This window comes from Taurulus bubalis (genome assembly GCF_910589615.1).
Source record: "Taurulus bubalis genome assembly, chromosome: 8".
In the NCBI taxonomy this organism is placed as follows: Eukaryota; Metazoa; Chordata; class Actinopteri; order Perciformes; family Cottidae; genus Taurulus; species Taurulus bubalis.
In genome coordinates, this window is record NC_136596.1 from 26,516,707 (window position 1) to 26,535,991 (window position 19,285).

General features: G+C 41.7%; 1 protein-coding gene across 1 annotated transcript in view; it reads right to left on the reverse strand.

Annotated features, from left to right (window-relative positions):
- Positions 1 to 2,008: 2,008 nt before the first annotated feature.
- Positions 2,009 to 19,285, reverse strand: part of loxl2b (lysyl oxidase-like 2b) — a gene marked incomplete at its 5' end in the record, with an annotated part of 30,747 nt that continues 13,470 nt past the window's right edge. Inside the window, 10 exons of the mRNA XM_079222631.1 lie at positions 2,009 to 3,604; positions 4,296 to 4,407; positions 4,511 to 4,647; positions 5,439 to 5,554; positions 6,826 to 7,066; positions 7,370 to 7,535; positions 8,813 to 8,980; positions 9,517 to 9,668; positions 11,975 to 12,158; positions 16,226 to 16,442. Coding sequence (XP_079078757.1) covers positions 3,534 to 3,604; positions 4,296 to 4,407; positions 4,511 to 4,647; positions 5,439 to 5,554; positions 6,826 to 7,066; positions 7,370 to 7,535; positions 8,813 to 8,980; positions 9,517 to 9,668; positions 11,975 to 12,158; positions 16,226 to 16,442 — 1,564 coding nt within the window. The 3' untranslated portion in view covers positions 2,009 to 3,533. The remainder of the gene's footprint in view (positions 3,605 to 4,295; positions 4,408 to 4,510; positions 4,648 to 5,438; positions 5,555 to 6,825; positions 7,067 to 7,369; positions 7,536 to 8,812; positions 8,981 to 9,516; positions 9,669 to 11,974; positions 12,159 to 16,225; positions 16,443 to 19,285) is intronic.

The window sequence follows — 19,285 nt, forward strand, 5'->3', positions numbered from 1 at the left end:
CCTCCCCGTCCTCTGCCTGCCTGCCCACACTGAAGTTCACCTGCTGGAGCTGCATCAACAACTACTCAGATTAAAAAAGAGCAACTCCAGCGAGCTACTTCCAGCAGCTGCACAGTGACACCATCCATCATACACCAAACACACCTCACAGTGAGGCGTCTAGATACGCCACTACATCCCCATCCCTCTGAATGTCAACGTCCTGCTGCCTGCATCTGCATCCTGCTCAGATTGTAGTTTGAACCGTCATTGCTCCAAATCTAAAGATATTGTGTATTTTCATTGGATGGCTTGCAGTGAGCAGTTTTTAGAACACACATTGTTAGTATTAATGAATGCATTTTTGAGAATAGGACAATAATTAAATTCAACTTTATGATTACAGTTTAACTTGGGCCAATGAATAACAATGGTCTTTCCAATTCTGAGTAAGTCGTGCCCGCCATCTAGTGGTCGGAGGAGGAAGTGACTGTGATCATCAGTTAATTGTGCAGAGACGTTGCACTCAATGCAGTTTGTAATGGTGGCATCGACCCACTGAGCTAACTCACTAACTGGATTAGTTTGTATCAGTTTGGGCTGGAAGAGAAGGATGTTATTATTACTCTGATTCCGATGAGACGCCATGACATGCTATGAGATGTTCATGCGCCATAGTTTACTTTAGTTAAAGACTCCTCAGCTCACAAGCTGTGGAAGATTAAAGGAATGCAAAGGGGATGGATACAAACATTTGAAATATTGTAGTGGGCTGCCACTGAGAAGCATGCAGGCGTATGGATGGATGGATATAGATAGATAGATAGATAGATAGATAGATAGATAGATAGATAGATAGATGGTTGTTGATAAATGGATGGAATGATAAATGGATGGAATGATAGATATAGATGTGTGGTTGTTGATAGATGGAATGATAGACATATGGGTGGGTGGTTGTTGATGGATGGATGGATGGAATAATGGATGTATGGATGGAATGATAGATATATGGGTGGGTGTTGATAGATAGATGGATTGATAGATAGATGGAATGATAGATAGATGGGTGGGTGTTGATAGATAGATGGAATGATAGATAGATGGAATGATAGATAGATGGATGGGTGTTGATAGATAGATGGAATGATAGATATATGGGTGGGTGTTGATAGATAGATGGAATGATAGATAGATGGGTGGGTGTTGATAGATAGATGGATTGATAGATAGATGGGTGGGTGTTGATAGATAGATGGAATGATAGATAGATGGGTGGGTGTTGATAGATAGATGGATTGATAGATAGATGGGTGGGTGTTGATAGATAGATGGATTGATAGATAGATGGGTGGGTGTTGATAGATAGATGGAATGATAGATAGATGGGTGGGTGCTTCAGCTCTGTTTACCCTCTGCAGCAACAGATTGCTCCAACACAGAAGTCTGGCCTCCTTCAAACGTTCCCATATGAGAAAGCAGCCGTGATTTAGGGGTCGCATTAAGATTTGGTGCAGCTTTCTGTCTCAGTTCTAAATAACGGTTCTCATGACAACTGTAAATCATGGGCTTTATGGTTTATGGGATGTACTCTGGGAGAAAACATTTCATTGGAGTTTACTAAACATCCCCCTCCTGCCAGTGGAAAGGAGGTGTGTGGCAGATGGGGAAACAGAGGATGGAAGATGTTTTATCTCCCATTGTTTTGGCTGATCTAAGTGTCTGTGTTTTTATTTCCTCCTGCAGCGCAAGAGACACACATGTTTGGTGGATTAGAAACTCTAGTCACGGTGCAATAAGTGCTTCTGGGAGTGGAGGAGATGGGCCACACATATGAACTTAAATAATTAACTAAAATAATGCAAAGTTGAATTTGAGTGACAAGTGGTCTCTGCACTGATGGGCTTCTAGTGGAAGGGGATGCAAAGGGCATGGGTTGTGTTTCTGCAGGGTTTTTAGGGGCCTTTAGTGTAATTAACATTTTATAATTGAAAATTACACAACTAAACACAATAGGTTTGTAAAATAAGGATTTTAATTCACCACTATTCATAATTAAAAGATCCATACACGCATAGCTACAACCATTTGTATTTATGCAACCATCAAGCTAAAATGAAATTGGAGCAAACAGTAGTTTCATAGTTCTTGTAATAAAAAAAACAATCAGGGTGATGCTGAAAAATGAATACATAAAACATAGTGATAATGAAGAAAAAAAGGAAGAGAATCAACACTAAGCAGCACATATTTGGTTGCTCCAGAACTCCTTTATTATAGTTTTAACACACAAAGCAAATAGTTTCTTACTCTGTTCAAGTATACTGTCATATGCATGATGGAGCCGACTCACCCTCAGAAAACAGAGGGCCAGTTTCATAGCACCATTATAAAAGGTACAATACAATTTGATTCACACACGTTATTTTTTTAAAAACAAGGATTAAAACGTCAACAGTAAGTAGTGAATATCTGCACCTGACTGTCTAAACAGGGAACATGGCGTTCCATGAGCTTTCTCCAAGATATATCTGAGCTCTTTGCTTCCTTGTAAAGGCAACGAGTAACTGAGAGGAAACGGATGAAAGCTTCTTTTGTTCAAAGCAGTCCTACGATCCTCCTGTAGAGCCAACACAGTGCCGCTCTAATGCTCAATGTATTGGAAATATTTGTATTATTCAAATAAAAAGGAAGAAAAAAAAGATCAGAAATGCCTGTGATTGGGTGTTCACATGTTTGATTGACAGCTGCACTGACAGTAATACCACACATTGTAAACCAATGTGCTGTGGTAAGTGTAGCTCATCGCTAGCAGTTTGCTAGCAGTGATGCTGGGACAACGTGCTAACAGCTCTCTACAGCTCTCTATCCCTTACATTTTGTGATGAAGTGGGCTGTTGGCTTTTTGAGGACTTGCTTGTGCTACAGCTTGATTTCCATAAACTCCTGGATGAATAATGTGACCCTTCAGTTTAAATAACTGATATCCAGAATAAATGCTCGGACTGAGCATTTATTCTGGACTTAAGAGTGTAAAAGGCACTTCATGAAACTCTTGGAAAGTGGAAGAATACTGCATTTATTTCCAAAGACGAACCACTGCTGTTGATATCGATGATTCCTCTCCATCATCCAGCAACCCGGCACTGACATCCACCCTGCAGGGGGCGCTGTGAGCAGGAGGTGTTGCAGCAGCAGGGCTCTGGTAAAGTGCTGCTCTTCAAATACAACACATTCCCCAATGCTGCACTTTGAGTAAAATACCTGCAAGTTTATTTCATCACTCATTAAAATTATATATATAAAAAAATGCAAAATGTGCAGGGCACCAGAAGAGCTTTGCCGTTCTCTTGGTCTTAACTCGGGAGGTTGGAAGTGTCCGTGAGCTGCCTCTGTGTGAGGAGGGGAGGATCAATGTGATTCTATGGGAGGTGAAGGAGAGGGTAGGGTTGGAGAAAGCCGCTGCCTCATGGATGACGGTTGGTCCAGGGCGGGCTGGTTGGATCCACTACGGATGGAGATGTCAGTGGCTGGTGGGCTGCACTGCTGCGTCTCTACCTGTGGGTCACCTGGTTGTTGAGGAGGCCCGGGAACGTCTGTTCTGTTTCAGTGCTTAAAGAGCCACCTAGAGGAGAGAGAGGTACCAGCTGCAGCTTATCCGTGTTTCCCATCCGGTACAAACCGTTTGAATCACCTCCAGTGACACATGTCTCATCTTTACTTAGCATTGAGACAGTTTATGAGATAATAAGTCAGAAAATCCATCCATTGTATACTGTCTCGTAGATGTATAATACATCTGTGAGACAAGCACCAGCGTAAGTTTCATGTTGACACTTTAAAATCATTCTTACTCAAGGTCTGCTTAGATACTTTTTCCAGAGCTTTCAACTGCATTTCATAGTCTTCACATACACATTTAGGGTTGTCTATATCTCCCTTCCATATGAGCACCTCTTCTCTGACCAAACTTCCTGACGACCGACCATGCGATGGGGTCGAGAAGCTTGAGAAAGTGCGTGGACCTCGATTAAAATGTCTTTTGTCAAATGATAGAATTTTCCAAATACCTTAATATTAATACTTTTTCTAATAACTTAAATTTAAACTCAGCAACATCAATAGTGATCAGTAATACTTGACACATTTCAGGGATCACATTTGACAGTTCACGATTTATTCCTACTGAAAGGAATCATAGCCAAAGCCACGGCTACAGGCAACAGCATTTCACCTCTACTCCATAAATCCAAATTTAGGGGAGCATGAAACAAAAATACGAGATTTGGATTTGGATGTATTCCAATAGGTCTTACCATTATGGCAGCTGTACATCCACACACGATGGCCATCATATCGACATCTGCATTTCATGATGTTGTTGCTGTAGTCGGACTCTGGTACCTCGTAGTTAGGATTAATTACTATCTGTAAGAGGAAGAACATGGATGCTAATGTTGTGAGACGCCAGTACTGTAAATCATGTCACTCTTTATTAGATCAAAATATGAATGGAAATGGGAAACATTACCTGGAAGATGTAATCTCCAGGTTTGAGTTCAGTGATGTCGACCCACTGGCAGTCGATGTCGTGCCTGTAGGTATCCCAGCAGCCCACAGTGATGCCCTGCTCTCCAAAGTTAGCACACTCATACCTCTTCTCAATACCTGGAACACATGAAGAACATGTTGGCAAAGGAACCCTCAGAGAAGCATTCATAAACGTCAAAGCTGCATGGATGTATTTACTTGTGTCCACATGGGGGCAGCATAACAAGCTGTAAACAGCATTGACTTATTATTGTATTATTGACATATTATGAAGTTGTTCTGATGAAAAGGTAATGCCGTCTCATTTAGACACCATGCAGACACAACTCTGACATCATCATTGACTCAGACTTGTGTTTCTGACCAAATGAAAAGGGTCAAAATATTGTCTCTCCTTTTGGCTCTGTTTCGGTACCACCAGCTTCTGAGAAAAGCATCTGGCTCATTAGCTGCTATTTAGCATAGCTACACTATGCAAACTCTAGACTTGTAGGTAAACAACGCTTGAGAAGTGAACTAAAGAGTGAACCAAAACATGAAAGCTGCTGGCTGTACACAAAACAAATGATAAATGTCTTGTGAGGTCACAGTAACCTTGATCTTTGACTACCAAATTCAAAGTAGATGTTTGTGCCCATCGGCTGAGATATCAGGTGTCAATCAGAGGATCGGTGGTTCGATCCCTCTGAAAGCCCATGTCGATGTGTCCTTGCGCAAGACTTAACCTCAACTTGTGCCATCAGTGTGTGAATGGTTAACATAGCATCTGAATGGATGTACAAGTACGAGACCATTTACTTTAAAAGCCCATTATTGTCTGAAAAAGGGGGTTGTCTGCCACATTTCTTAAAAGTTAAAGCACATTCACATTTTGAAATCAAAATAGGAATCCCTGGTTTGGTTCTCACCTTCATCACACTCGGAGTCCTCCAGGCAGAAACTTGCTTTGTGTCCTTCTGCCACTTTGGTTCCATTGAGGGTGAAGAGGTCATAGAGCGTAAACACCTCCATGCTGTGGTAATGCCTGCAGACAGAACACACTTTTACAAACACAGTCAGGCTCACAGTGAGCACAAGAGTACAAGTACAAGGCACACAAGTACAAGTACAAGGCACAAGAGTACAAGACACAAGAGTACAAGTACAAGGCACACAAGTACAAGTACAAGGCACAAGAGTACAAGACACAAGAGTACAAGTACAAGGCACACAAGTACAAGTACAAGGCACAAGAGTACAAGACACAAGAGTACAAGTACAAGACACAAGAGTACAAGTACAAGACACAAGAGTACAAGTACAAGACACAAGAGTAAAAGACACAAGAGTGCAAGTAAAGACACAAGAGTACAAGTACAAGACACAAGAGTACAAGTACAAGACACAAGAGTACAAGTACAAGACACAAGAGTACAAGTACAAGACACAAGAGTACAAGTACAAGACACAAGAGTACAACTACAAGACACAAGAGTACAAGTACAAGACACAAGAGTACAAGTACAAGACACAAGAGTACAAGTACAAGACACAAGAGTAAAAGACACAAGAGTGCAAGTAAAGACACAAGAGTACAAGTACAAGACACAAGAGTACAAGTACAAGACACAAGAGTACAACTACAAGACACAAGAGTACAAGTACAAGACACAAGAGTACAAGTACAAGGCACAAGAGTACAAGTACAAGAGTACAAGTACAAGACACAAGAGTACAAGACACAAGAGTACAAGACACAAGAGTACAAGTACAAGACACAAGAGTACAAGACACAAGAGTACAAGTACAAGACACAAGAGTACAAGTACAAGACACAAGAGTACAAGTACAAGACGGCCTTCTCGTTGTCTGTAGCTCTAGTCTGGTAAAGAAAGAGCATCAAAGGTCACACTATCATCACTGTCTTGTGGTTGTTGGCACGTTACAGTTTACATCCATTTCTGCCCAAAATGTTATCACTTCAGAATCATATCCTATTCGACATGTGTGTGAAATTGTCATATTTAGCAAATCAAGTAATTATGATCAGTGCGTTTGACCTTTGACCACCAAATTGTAACCGGTCCATCCTTCAGACCAGGTGGCAATAAAAAACAACAAAAAGACGTTTCAATGTTGAACTATTCCTGAAGCGAAGGGAAGAATGTGTGGAGGTTTACAGAATGAAACCGACAAGTTCAACACAACTTGTTGACAAGGGTTTGGCTCTGGTGTCCAGTAAAAAGCTCGCTACTGTGGAATTATCATCTGATGAATTCAGGGAAGAAACATACCAAATGGTCCAGTGATACTGACCTGTGACAGTCGTGCCACACCCAGGAATGTCTGCCCGCTTTGGGCCGGAAGTCCGAGTGTCCGTTGTTGTGGATCTGGGAGGAGAAGCGGAGCAGGCGGCGGTAGGAGTTGGCCGGCGCCTGGCTGGAGGTGGAGGAGAGGCAGTTCTCCTCGTACGCACACGTGAGCATGAACATGGGCCGGTCCTCCATGTAGGTGGTCTGCTCCACCACCGTGGGGTTCAACACCAGGTCAGGAGCCGCTGTGGACGGGAGGGCGGAGGAGAAACCACAGGGAAGCAGACGGAGACACTCAGTGACATCGAGAGAAGGCGAAAACACACGGAAAAGCTCTGGCACCGTGATGTAAATGTGCTTCACAGTGCAGAGGGAGAGTTGAGTTTCAGTTATGCAAACATTCTTCCGAGGTAGAGCTTCTCCACAGGCAGACATTATTGTATTTCATGAATTAAAGCTCAAAAGATGTACTCTCTTCATTCTTTCATTCACAACCCTACAAAGTCAAAGCATTCACCACCACCAACGTCTTCGTTTGTGTTTCTTACTCTCGGAGCAGGAGACTCCGGCGGCGTTGCGCCCGCCTCCTTTGGCGCAGCTGAGGTGAGCGCCGTGGTGCAGGCAGTGGCTCAGAGACATCTCCGTCCCAGAGCAGCGGACGCCGCTCATCACCACAGAGTCAGCGCTCACCTCTCCCGGCCAGTACCAGGTCTCCTGGGGAGAGAACGCCTCTGGCATGAGGAACTTTGACTGATCACGTACTTGGAGGTCTGATTTAAACAAAAGCCCTTCAGCTAAATTGTATGTTTGAAATACTGACCTAAAAAATAAAATCATGGATATATCTGATAATCCATCACGGACTACTTTTGGAAGAAGTAAACAGTTATGGAGGATTTTAGTCAGTTTGCAGTGAAGGTTACTGTCTACTCTGGAAGAAAGTAGAAACATACATATATCTTTGAATTTTACAATATTTGCATTCCTAAAATAGTCTTTTTTTTTCAGATGACATAAAACTAATGATGTTTTAAGAATATCTTCAATGTCACTATTATGGCTCTTACTGGAGAGTAGATGATGGTCCATATTCTGCTTCAAACAATACTAATGGAAAAAAAAGTTAATCATAACTTGAAAATGACTTTAATAATGGATTTCAAGAAACTGGGGGAACATTTAGAAATATGAGAACAGCAGAAAAACACATTTATTCATCCCTCACTGTGACGCAGTATCAGTGGTACATAGTGTATTTCTACTGCTATTTACAAAGAAGAGGACTTTTAGAACACAGAGATGCCAAAACGACCAGCAGAGCTCACTGTGTTCCCACTGAAGCGTTTACTGTCACGAGCCTCTGTGAGGAAACCAACGGACAATGAATCATTGTGAAGAAAAGCCTATAATCTACATTGACCACTAGAGGGCACAACTTTATCCTTTCATATCCTCACTATATAATGCTTCTTCTTATTTTTAATTTGAACAAAGCACAACTTGTGCTGTGCAACGCTATGGTCCTTGTGCTGCCAGATAAAGACATTGAGGTGTGTTTACACCATGTAAACACCATCAAAATGACCAACACCGTTTCTATTTCATTGTCAACAGAAAAGAGCTTCAAATCAGCACATAATTTGTTTGCAAAAAGGCTTTCAACTGATATGTAGATATAGAAATCATGTGAAGTCATTGGTTTAAGTTTCCAACAATACGTGGAAAGTAAATCAATAAATGTTACTGTTTCAATAAAGAAGAGTTCTAAGGAAACTATTTATACACTAAATATAACTAATTAAACTCAATGAATACCAAAATATGTCCATGATACCTTCTGTGTGTGTTAGTGATACATTGAGTGCACACAGCAGTACATTGATAGACTAGAAAGCACTAATTAGACATGTGAAGTACAATAACATCCTGTGGATGATCCTATCCTGTGTTCAGATTAGGGACTCTGACCCCGCGGCTGCTGCCACTTGTACCTGGAAAGCGTTGCTGGCGAAGCCCAGGCCTAGCTGCCTGCAGACCACCATGGCCTCCATGGTTCCCCAGCTGTCACTGCACACCGTGCCCCACACCAGGGAGCCGTTCCTCTCCACCAGCACCTCCACGCGGCCCTCATAGGGGTTACGGCCTCCGCTCAGACGCAGCTACACAGGCACAGGGAAACAGGTGATGCATGTTTCAAATGTTCAGGAAAACTTAATGATACCATTGATTCTAAGGTTTTGGAAAGCTAGTATGATAGGTATAATACATATACTACTACTTATGACTTGGAGCACTATGAGGATGAACAGAATGGTGGAACCCTAATTGCCGCCTCTGGGTCGTATGCCTCCGTCAACCAATCACGTATCCATGTCAGTCCAAAATGGCATCGTGTCATCAATTTATGTTTTGAGACATTCATGTGTGATAAGTAACATGTGGATTGTTGAGTTTGGGCCGAAAATGTGTTATGTGATGTCATATGACCTTTGACCACCGAAATAAAACAAAGAAACTGGATCAGAGAATGTTTTGAATTTCTTTCCACTTAGACTCAAGGATGAACGGATCAGTATGTTAACATCTGCAAGTCATACATATTCATAAAAGAAGTGGAAAGACCGATCTTTACAATTGGGACAAATAAACATCACGTTTCTTAATGAGTTGGTTGCTGCTGTGTTTTCAGGCTCACCGACTCCTGGAAGCCCATCTTAGGAACATTACACCTGACGGCTGCATCCTCCTCATGGCTGCAACCAAGAGCCTCCTTGTTGAAGAAACACTCTGTGATGGACTTCTCAAACCCAGAGCACTCCACCTCGTTCATATGGACCGGGCCCATCCCTGAAGGACGCGGGGAGGCAAAAAGCAGATGATTATTATGGCCGAGAGATGTCTGTGCTGTGTCTTGATTTCACCGTTTCCATTTTAAAAATAATGGCCTGGTTCAAGATCTAAACAGTAGTTCAACATTTGTATTTGCTTAGCTTAGCATAAAAGCGGAAGGAAGCAAATAGAACGCCGCTGTTAAACAGCTGATCGAGACTATGGCTCAGACGGCACTGAAGGCACAGGTAGAAAATCCACGGCCCGCCACTTGTGTACAGACATGAGATTGGTGTCGCTCTCGTCAACTCCATCAAAAGTGTAAGCATATTTCCCAAAATTTCTTTAAAAAAGGTAAAATAAGTTTATAGTCAATATGGGCCAAAGCACATACCTCACAGATGTGAATGTGAGCATGAATGGTTGTCTGTCTCTATGTGCCCTGAGATAAACTGGTGAACTTGCCTTTGCCCAAGGTCAGCTGGGATCTGGACCCGTGGCCCTGAAGAGGATGAGCGCTTTTGGATAATGCAATGGGTTCACATGGGGGATTAAAACTGATAAGATATTTTCCATTATTATTTCCATCCGAGTGTTGGTTTTCTCCATAGAAAGAGAGCCACTGATGAGTAATCATGATGGAAAATGATTTTGGAAAAGGAAAGCTCCGTTTCAACATTTTCCACATATAATGTTACTGGACTGTTTTTATGAAAAAGGAAACCGTGACACGTGTCTTTCCATAGTAGATCCTGATAACAGGTGAGCTAAGGCTTTAACACACAGGGTGGATATATGCCGAGTGTGTATTTTAGAAGTGTGTCAGTGGCACATTGTTATTGGGTGGGAGGGTCTGCTGTAAAACTCTCCATGCAGGAGGTGTTAACCCTGCAGGTGCCGTCTGGAAAGAGCCCATAAAGTGAGTGCTGGAGCGGAGGCCTCCATTAGGAGGCAGGAAACACAAGTGGTATACTTGGAGGAATAATTGTTAAATATGTACAACAAAAATGTGAGAAAACAGACATGAAAGTGTGAAACAGTCTAACAAATGTCAAGAACTGTTTCTCATCTAATGATTCCTTTTTTATTGATTTAAAAGCACAGATGTTATACTGAAGCAGTGAAACAGGGAGAGTCAATTAAGAAGGGAGGGCCAGGGTGATAAAGATAGGTGTTAACCATAATCTATATGTAATCAGTATATGTCTCTCTTAGCTTACAATGTAGTGCTAAATTATAACCATTTATTTAATTGTACTTGGGTGACTGCAGCTCAGACACACCTGTACAAATAAAACCAAAACTCACTGTTTTGTTTCATTTAATGATCTTCTCCTGCTGAAAGAACCACACGTCTTACAACTTTAAAGCTGCTCTAATCAATATTTCTATAATAACGATGGATCACACCATGCTTTGAAGCATCGCGTTTGCTATTTTGGCCGTCATCATCGTTTTTTGTGGAGCTAACATTACATTTTACATTTTTTAGGCAACCAAAATGTTACATGTAACATTCATGAAAACATCCTGCGATGGGTTAATAAGTTATAAGACGAAAACACGGACATCTCCCACAGTGGAACACGTTATGGTAGCAAGCTGTCAATCACAAGCGATTAGCATCATTTACTAAATGAACATCATGCTGTGTAGAAGAAGACTTGAAACTAGAGAGTGAGACATAAACTCATGTTTACAATGTTTACTGAGGGAATAAATCAAGAGAGAAGTAGAGTCACTTTCTCATAGACTTCTATACAACCAGACTTCTTTTCGTAATAGGAGGAGTCGCCCCCTGATGGCCATTAGGAATAATGCAGTTCAAAGACACTTCTGCTTTGGCTTCACTTTTCAGAACCGGAGGCTTTGAGTGACTTGGACTTGGGACTTTGTACTTAATAGCACACACAGTGACTTGATTTTAACTTACCAAAAATGATAGTTGTATGTATGCTGAAAAATAGGACACAGTTATTATTGCCAGCCCAATAATGTTGGCAGTATTGTCCTGTTACCCCGAGTCAGTCTTCATACATCTTTGGGACACAAATACAGTTATTTACTTTAAAAGGAAAATGCAACAGTTTTTTTCATATTGTCTTGCAATAGCAGTTGTTGGTTGGCATGGGACTGTTTCAGAGCCACCTTGTACTTATTCCAGTTCCACTTCTTTATGCTTTTGCCTTCATGCAGCAGTCTAGTAGACTAGGCATATTTTAATGTTTCAGTCAAAAATCCCTTTTCCCTTTATCCTTTATTTAAAGAGTCTTTTTATTAACTCTTTGAGCACAAATAAGAGTGAGAATGTAAAACAGGTATACCTTGTCCCAGGCGGCCTCCGGACAGGGCCTCTATGGCCGTCCCGAAGCCCAGCTCCCGACACACCACGGTGGCAGACAGCAAGCTCCAGTTATCGTCACATATGGTGCCCCACTCTCCATTCTTCAACACCTCCACTCGGCCCTCGCCCACGATGGCTCCGCCACGAAGACGGACCAGCGGTTGCTGAAGAGGAAAAACACAGGTCAGCTGAAATGTTCAAATCCTTAAACCACAAATAGCACACAATATTCTGTATTCTGGTTCTATCCAAAAGAAGGGGAAGTTTGGAACCTCAACGCTTCCCTTTTCTGTGAAAGCGGAGGCAGCAGACTGGGTGGCTTCATGTTTATAGAACATGCTATAAATGCGGTTCTCCCATTAACTGTTTAGACAAACTGGAAGTGTTTAGTTTTTACAAGTAAATACGTTAGCCTCAGTTAATCTGACATACTGCAATCGGTATTCACAAAGCCCAGACGTCTCTGTAATAAAATCCATCACATACTGATTTAACAATAACATTAATGTAAAGCATTCATCATCCATACATGTCACACATAAAATAAATATCAATTGCCATGTATTAAGCAACAATGTCCAACTATGATTCCAACTTTTCAAATTTGATGTTAGTCTGGCATTTACACAAATCTTTGTGACATTGAATGTAACATATTGCTTTGGATAGTTAGACAAAACAAGTTATCCCTGTGACAGATGGCACTACGTTATGACTTTATTATAACAATAATTTCACAGATTTTGCATTTCCTGGGCAACCAGCTCAAGTCCTGACGTTACGGTGTCCTTTTTGAACAAATCGTCCATTCTTGTGTCTCCTCTCGTCTTTACTATTAAGGGGTCATATTTTAAATCTGCAGAGTTCCCTGTTTTTATCGGGAATCAATAAAGAGTCAGACTGATAAGCAGAATGGATAATGGCATTGGTATCAATAAAACCTCATTCATCCCCAACCTAATATCGGGTGAGCTTCTGTTTGTGCACTGGTCAAAGTTGTGTGTTGAACTTTAGTCGTCACACAAACGCTAATAAACGTAATGAACATGAAAAGAAAATATATCAAAAACATTATACATCAAGACTCAGCAAGTAAGTAAGTAAGATTTATTTGTACAGCGCCTTTCGCAGACCAGGGTCACAAGGCGCTTCATAATTACAACAAAACAATACACAGATTAAGAAGTACATACACATTTAATTTAAAAAAGGCCAAGACAACTCAATGACGATCATAACAGCCCCAAGGCAATCAAACAAAAGCCTTGACAAATAAAAGGGTCTTGAGTTTCTTTTTGAAGGAGTCAACAGACTCCATTGAACGCAGGGAGAGCGGAAGATCGTTCCAAAGCCTGGGAGCAACAGCCTGGAAAGATCGGTCTCCTCTGGTCCGGAAACGGGTGAGTGGAGCCATCAGCAGATTCTGGAATTAAGTCATCAGGGGCAGTAACCAGTGTTTCTGTTTTGTCCACATTTAGCTGCAAGGTGTTAACACTTAGCCATTGTTTTATCTCCACCAAGCAATGAACTAAGGAATTTAGCCTCTGGAGCTCAGTCGGCTTGAAAGAGCAGTAAAGCTGAATATCATCAGCAAACATGTGGTACGAAACTTCAGAAAATCTCTGGATGATTTTTCGCAAGGGGATCAAATACAACAAGAATAATACAGGCCCCAAAACAGAACCTTGAGGGACTCCACACAACAGATCTGCTGACTCAGACCTTATTTGGTTAGCTGTGACACTAAAGCTACGCCCAGATAGGTATGACGAGAACCAATGTAAAACTGACCCTGACAGCCCTACCTCATCCCTCAGTCCACTCAGCAGGATCTGGTGGTCGATGGTGTCAAAAGCTGAGGACAGATCTAAGAGAACTAGAACAGTGCACTTTCCCGAATCAGCAGACATCATAATGTCACTGGACACTTTCAGTAAGGCTGTCTCTGTAGAGTGATGTTTGCGGAAACCAGACTGAAACGTCTCATGGATGTTACTTTGATCCAGGAATAATGACAGCTGTTCAGCGACCACCTTCTCTAGGATCTTGGACAAGAGTGGAAGCTTTGAAATAGGCCTGAAATTACTGAGGTCAGTCGGGTCTAAGCCTGTCTTTTTAAGTATAGGCTCCACTATGGCATGCTTAAATGTATTGGGAAACACACCTGTAGAAAGAGAGAGGTTAACCATTTTGGTAACCCAGGGGCCAATTACATCAAACACTTTCACAAAGGGCCTACACGGAAGGACGTCGGATGAGCAAGAGGAGGGTTTCATCTTGGACACCAGTGAGTCACAGACTTAAATGAGGACCACAAGCTGGAGACAGGCTCAATGACAGCAGGGGTTCCACACAAAAGAGGAGGGATTTTCTCCTTGATCATCCTAATTTTGTCAGTGAAAAATCTCAACAATGCATTGCTGTCAGCTTCACAAAAAACAGGGGTAATTGGAGCAGCAGGACATACAAGCAAATTGATTGTGTCAAACAACACTTTAGGGTTTTTCTTATTTACTGTTACCAGTTGACGAATATAGTCAGATCTGGCATTTTCCACCATCTCATTGTATGAGGACACAAGATCCCTGAGATAAAGTCTGAGCAAGGTAATTGACATGTAAGAATTAAGAAGAACGGGAATGATTCAAACAAAAATAGATGTGATGCAATGTGACTTAATCTATCCATTCCCTGGTCCACATCTCATGCCAACAACAAATACTGGCCACAAAATCACCTGAACCTTCAGTCATTTCATATATGAAACTACAGTTTTTATTTAATTCCTGAAGAGATATTTTATTCATGTTATTTTCTTTTGAGGTAAATATCAGGTTTTAGGATAACATTCCGTTGAGTCAGACGTGTTGAATGTGTTGGACGATGTAGGAAGTGATGCCTGTGATGCACGTGGCTCCCAGCCCAGCTCTCAGCTGTGGAACGTGAGAGAGCAGGCAAGCTCAAACTCACACCGTGGGGAATGTGGTCACACAGACAGAAATATTGTCCGCTTAGAGGAGCTGATCTGATTGTTTACGGACTACGTGAGTTGTACGTCCCCTGAAAAAATGGACATGATCTCTCTTTTACCCAGTGTGGAGGTCAAGGTTCTTTATGAGGAAGACTTGTGGAACCATTAGGATGTCAAGTGAAGACTTACTAAAGGTCTGTGCCAAGGAAAAGTTTCAGTAGACAAAATCAAAAGATTTATTACTTTGGGTTTTCATGTTTCAAGTCATGAGGCCTGAGAATCAGTCCACTGGGAAAACCATTTCTTTAAGGGGCTGTTGTCATGTTGTGACAGGTCAAAATAACTACCAGAAGTGGAACCAAAAAGTAGGTAGCACAATATTTGTTTGAAATATCAAGCTTCCTTTATCTTGCAATGAGGTTTTCTTGTCCAAACCACCACCAACCTGCCCAGACCAAACGGTTACCTAATGCACACCTAGGGAACAGCTCAAAGGGAATCACGAGGAAGAAAGGTTGAAGACATCATTATAACATGATGAGACTGAAAAGCCATGTCTCAGCACACAAATATGTAATCGTCCACACACTGGTGGCCACATGGTGTATTTATGAAATGTAAAAATAGCAGACACTGCACCCAATCCCGAAATAACTGTAGCATGTTTACGATAGTTCACAATGTGAACTCATGAACCCGATCCAAGCTATCAACTATTAACTGCTCGGTGCTTTTCTGGAGGTCTTGAAGAAATTAAAAACTGTGCTGAAGTTTCATGCTCATTGACGAAAGTTATGAGTCATGCTCATTGACGAAAGTTTTCTCACACTGGTGTTGCTTTCTGGAGAAACATGTTTTTCCATGCCCTGTCCCGAGAACCTTACTACATTGTGTCATCTTTAATACCCCAAGATGACAATAATTAACTTTGATGGGAACGAAGTGTCCACAGGAGCGCTGGCCTCGATCTCCAACCTTTACATAGAGTCAGTGAACTGAGTGGAACCAGTTCACTATCTCTGACAACAGCTTTGTTGACACCATCCAAAGACATGACATATTTAATTTGCCAGAAGACAGTAAGAATTTACTGTAACAGCGGCTCAAATATCTTTTAAAGAATGTGTGAGGTCAAATCTTTTCATGTCTGAGCAAGAACTGGAAAAGCCAATTTTAAGACTGTTGAATTACTGAAGTACTTCAGTAAAACACAACAAATGATCAATAGCCGGTATTTTAGATGACGTAAATAGACTTTACCTCTTGTCTGAAGGCTTTCCTGAATCCCGTCATGGGCGTGGGGGCGAAGTCTCTGCCGGGCACGCAGCTCACCACCACAGGCAGCCCTCCAGGACAGGTCACATTGGATTTCATGGGTGCCACCTGGCCCAGTTTACAGCTGGACAAATGGGCTTCGTTGCCAGTGCAGTTCACAGCATAGTCCCAGTACGTAGGCTTTCTGCGGCGAGCAAACATCCTGGACAGATGGAGGAGATGGAAAGGAGGTTTGACAAATCTTTCAGCGAATAAACGTTCTTTGGTTTTCAACGGGTATGTCAAACACAGGAGGAGGAGACAACTACCATGAGAAAAAGCTCAAACTTAAAGCTGCATAATCAATGTGTGTCCTATGACAATGGGCTATATGACCATATGTAATGTGTGAGAGGTTGCTAGTAGTAATGAAACAATGGTTTTTAGTCTTACTTAGTCTGTAAACATCTTCAAGCTAATTCTTTTGGTTTCACAACTATATGATAATAATAATACATTTTATTTGCAAAAATGCCAGAACTTTAATGATAGGTTTGAGTGCAGTCCAACTCGAGGCAGCTCCTTTGGCAAAAGAAGCTGATTCACCAGATGTACACAACTTTCCAGGTTAGCTGCTAGCTTGTGAACAAAGGACAGCGCTGCATGGGAGCCAGAGATTCCCCTCAGTAGTTGGCGAAGTCCAAAAACAGAGTAAAAAGAGATGAATATTTTACAGTACTTTTGTCTGTAAATCCAAACACTGTGGGGTGTGTAAATAGGCAACTGTTTTTATGCTAACACATTAGCATAGCAACTTGTCAATCAAGGGTGTGACATTTACATAATAATGGAGTTCTGCGACCACGTGGCAAAACAAGGTTAATACACATGATGGTTTATGACGGCACTTTTTTTCATTTCACTTTGCATTCATGACATTTATAAAATAAGATGACAACAACTGCAGTTAAAAACTCCAGATCTAGATGAGTGAACTAATGAAACTCATCCCAATGCGTTATGTTAACACCACAAAACCAGACAAGGGCAATGCTATTAGCACATTTTACAACACCAAAAGTGAAAGGTCAGCTAACAGCTGGAGAGTTCACACTTCTCCGTATGAACTTGAACAAACTGGGGTAAATGACACTCTGGGGTGCTAATCTCTTCCTCCCCACCTATTAGTGAGTCCGTATTATGTTTTTAATGAGCGCCATTGGCAGAGCGGCCTGTCCTATCCTTGTATCTCATGTCTGAGGTGTGCGTGAAAAAAAAGAAGTATTAAAATGAGACGATCTGCATTTGTTTTTCATTTGGGAGCTGGAGAGAGGGAAGCTGCAGACTGGAAGCTATCCAAAACTAATGCTCTCAAATGCAATTTAAACACAGCTGTGTGCATATCACTGCTGTTCAAATGGAGCGATGATTGAATCAACTGCTGGTCCTGAGGCTGTGAAACTTGGCTTCTCACCAAAATCTCTTAAAAGGTTTACACATTCACAGTCAAAAGCTTTCCAAAACTTTTAATACATGTAACTAACTTTCTACCTGCAATTACTGATACTGCACAACAACGTGGGCCTTTAAATGATGAATAACTACACTGATAATAAATATCCATTTATTACGGTTGTTTAATGCCTTCTGTGACTGAAGGAGGTCGAGTGACAACACTTGAGACAGCTCGGCTTGGGCCTTGAGACTGAAAATCTATAACAGAAAGTCTCGGCATGGATTGAGAAAAATAGTTATATTTACTAGGTAGGATAAGGTTTGACAACTCTATACCATTGCATGTGGTACATTTTGAAACTTTACCCATACACGGGTAGAACAGCGGTATCTAATGTTCAGTAATACGTTGTGCAAGGTATTACAGTTTGAAATTCAGCAATGAATACTGATAACGTTTTGGAGGTTGTCTTACTGGGAACTTTGTCGCAAAGGCTGGCCGATGCTTTGCAGATGCAGATCCCATAGATGTAGCATGAAGCTGATCATTTCCAATTTAGAGAACTCTCCAGCGCACACACACATTACAAGGACCCGCATGTTGTTCACGTCTTTGTTTAGACATTTGAATTTCACATCCGGCGTTCCCAAACCCACTCTGGACAAAGCCAAGCTCCACAGGAGCACGGGCACAGGAGCCGGTTCAGTAAATGACGCTCGGCTCTGTGTGACTGCTGTTTCAAGCAGCAGCCTGTAAAAACAGACGTTTCCCGGGACTGAAGCGAGAGTAGGCTGACACGTAGATGGAAAGGGAGGGAGTCCTTGTGCTCTGCTGTGGTTCCAAAGCGCAGAGGAAACTCCCAGCCCCGGCGTAGACAGTCAATTCAAGGTTAACTTTGTGAGTGTTGGATGTTTTATGGTAAGCCGTGATTAACCTGTAGCCGCTTGACTGCAAGCTTCCTCGTGTAAGCACGATTCAGAACCCTCACACGTCACGACAGCGTTGTGGAATGCACTGATGTTGGACATACAAGAGTCAGGTCGAGATCCAATGTGCTGTATTAAAACCTGAGGAATTCTTCATCAGGAGCTCTTCCTCACTCTCCAAGTCTGGACCAAGTCCATTTGACATGTTTATAACACAATTCAACCATAAATATGACTCGAGATGACTCGAAAGTGACTCGAGAGAGCTCCCCAAGTTATGGAAATATCCATTTTCAATACCGCCAAATCCATTGTGAGACAGCCTCAGCAACCACATTCCAGCCAAAACACTGAAATATGACTTTCTTATGAATGAAACGACATTCCACCCAGCCTTGCTTGGTGTGTTTTGGTGCATCTGCTTAAGCAGAGCCCCTCTGTTGTGGAACCAGAGGCGTTCAATGTCCAGGAAGAAAGTTAGGACATTTTGGCTCTCAGTGGACCTAAACTTACGGTTCACGAAATGTGCACTAAATTAATTACTAAAAATATTTAACTTCACTTAATCAAAGTCAAACTTTGTAGAGATACTGATAACATATAGTGCTATTTTATAGTAGAAAAGAAATCGATGATATGCATAATTAAAAATAATTATAATTAATAATATGTTTGTTTTTTCCT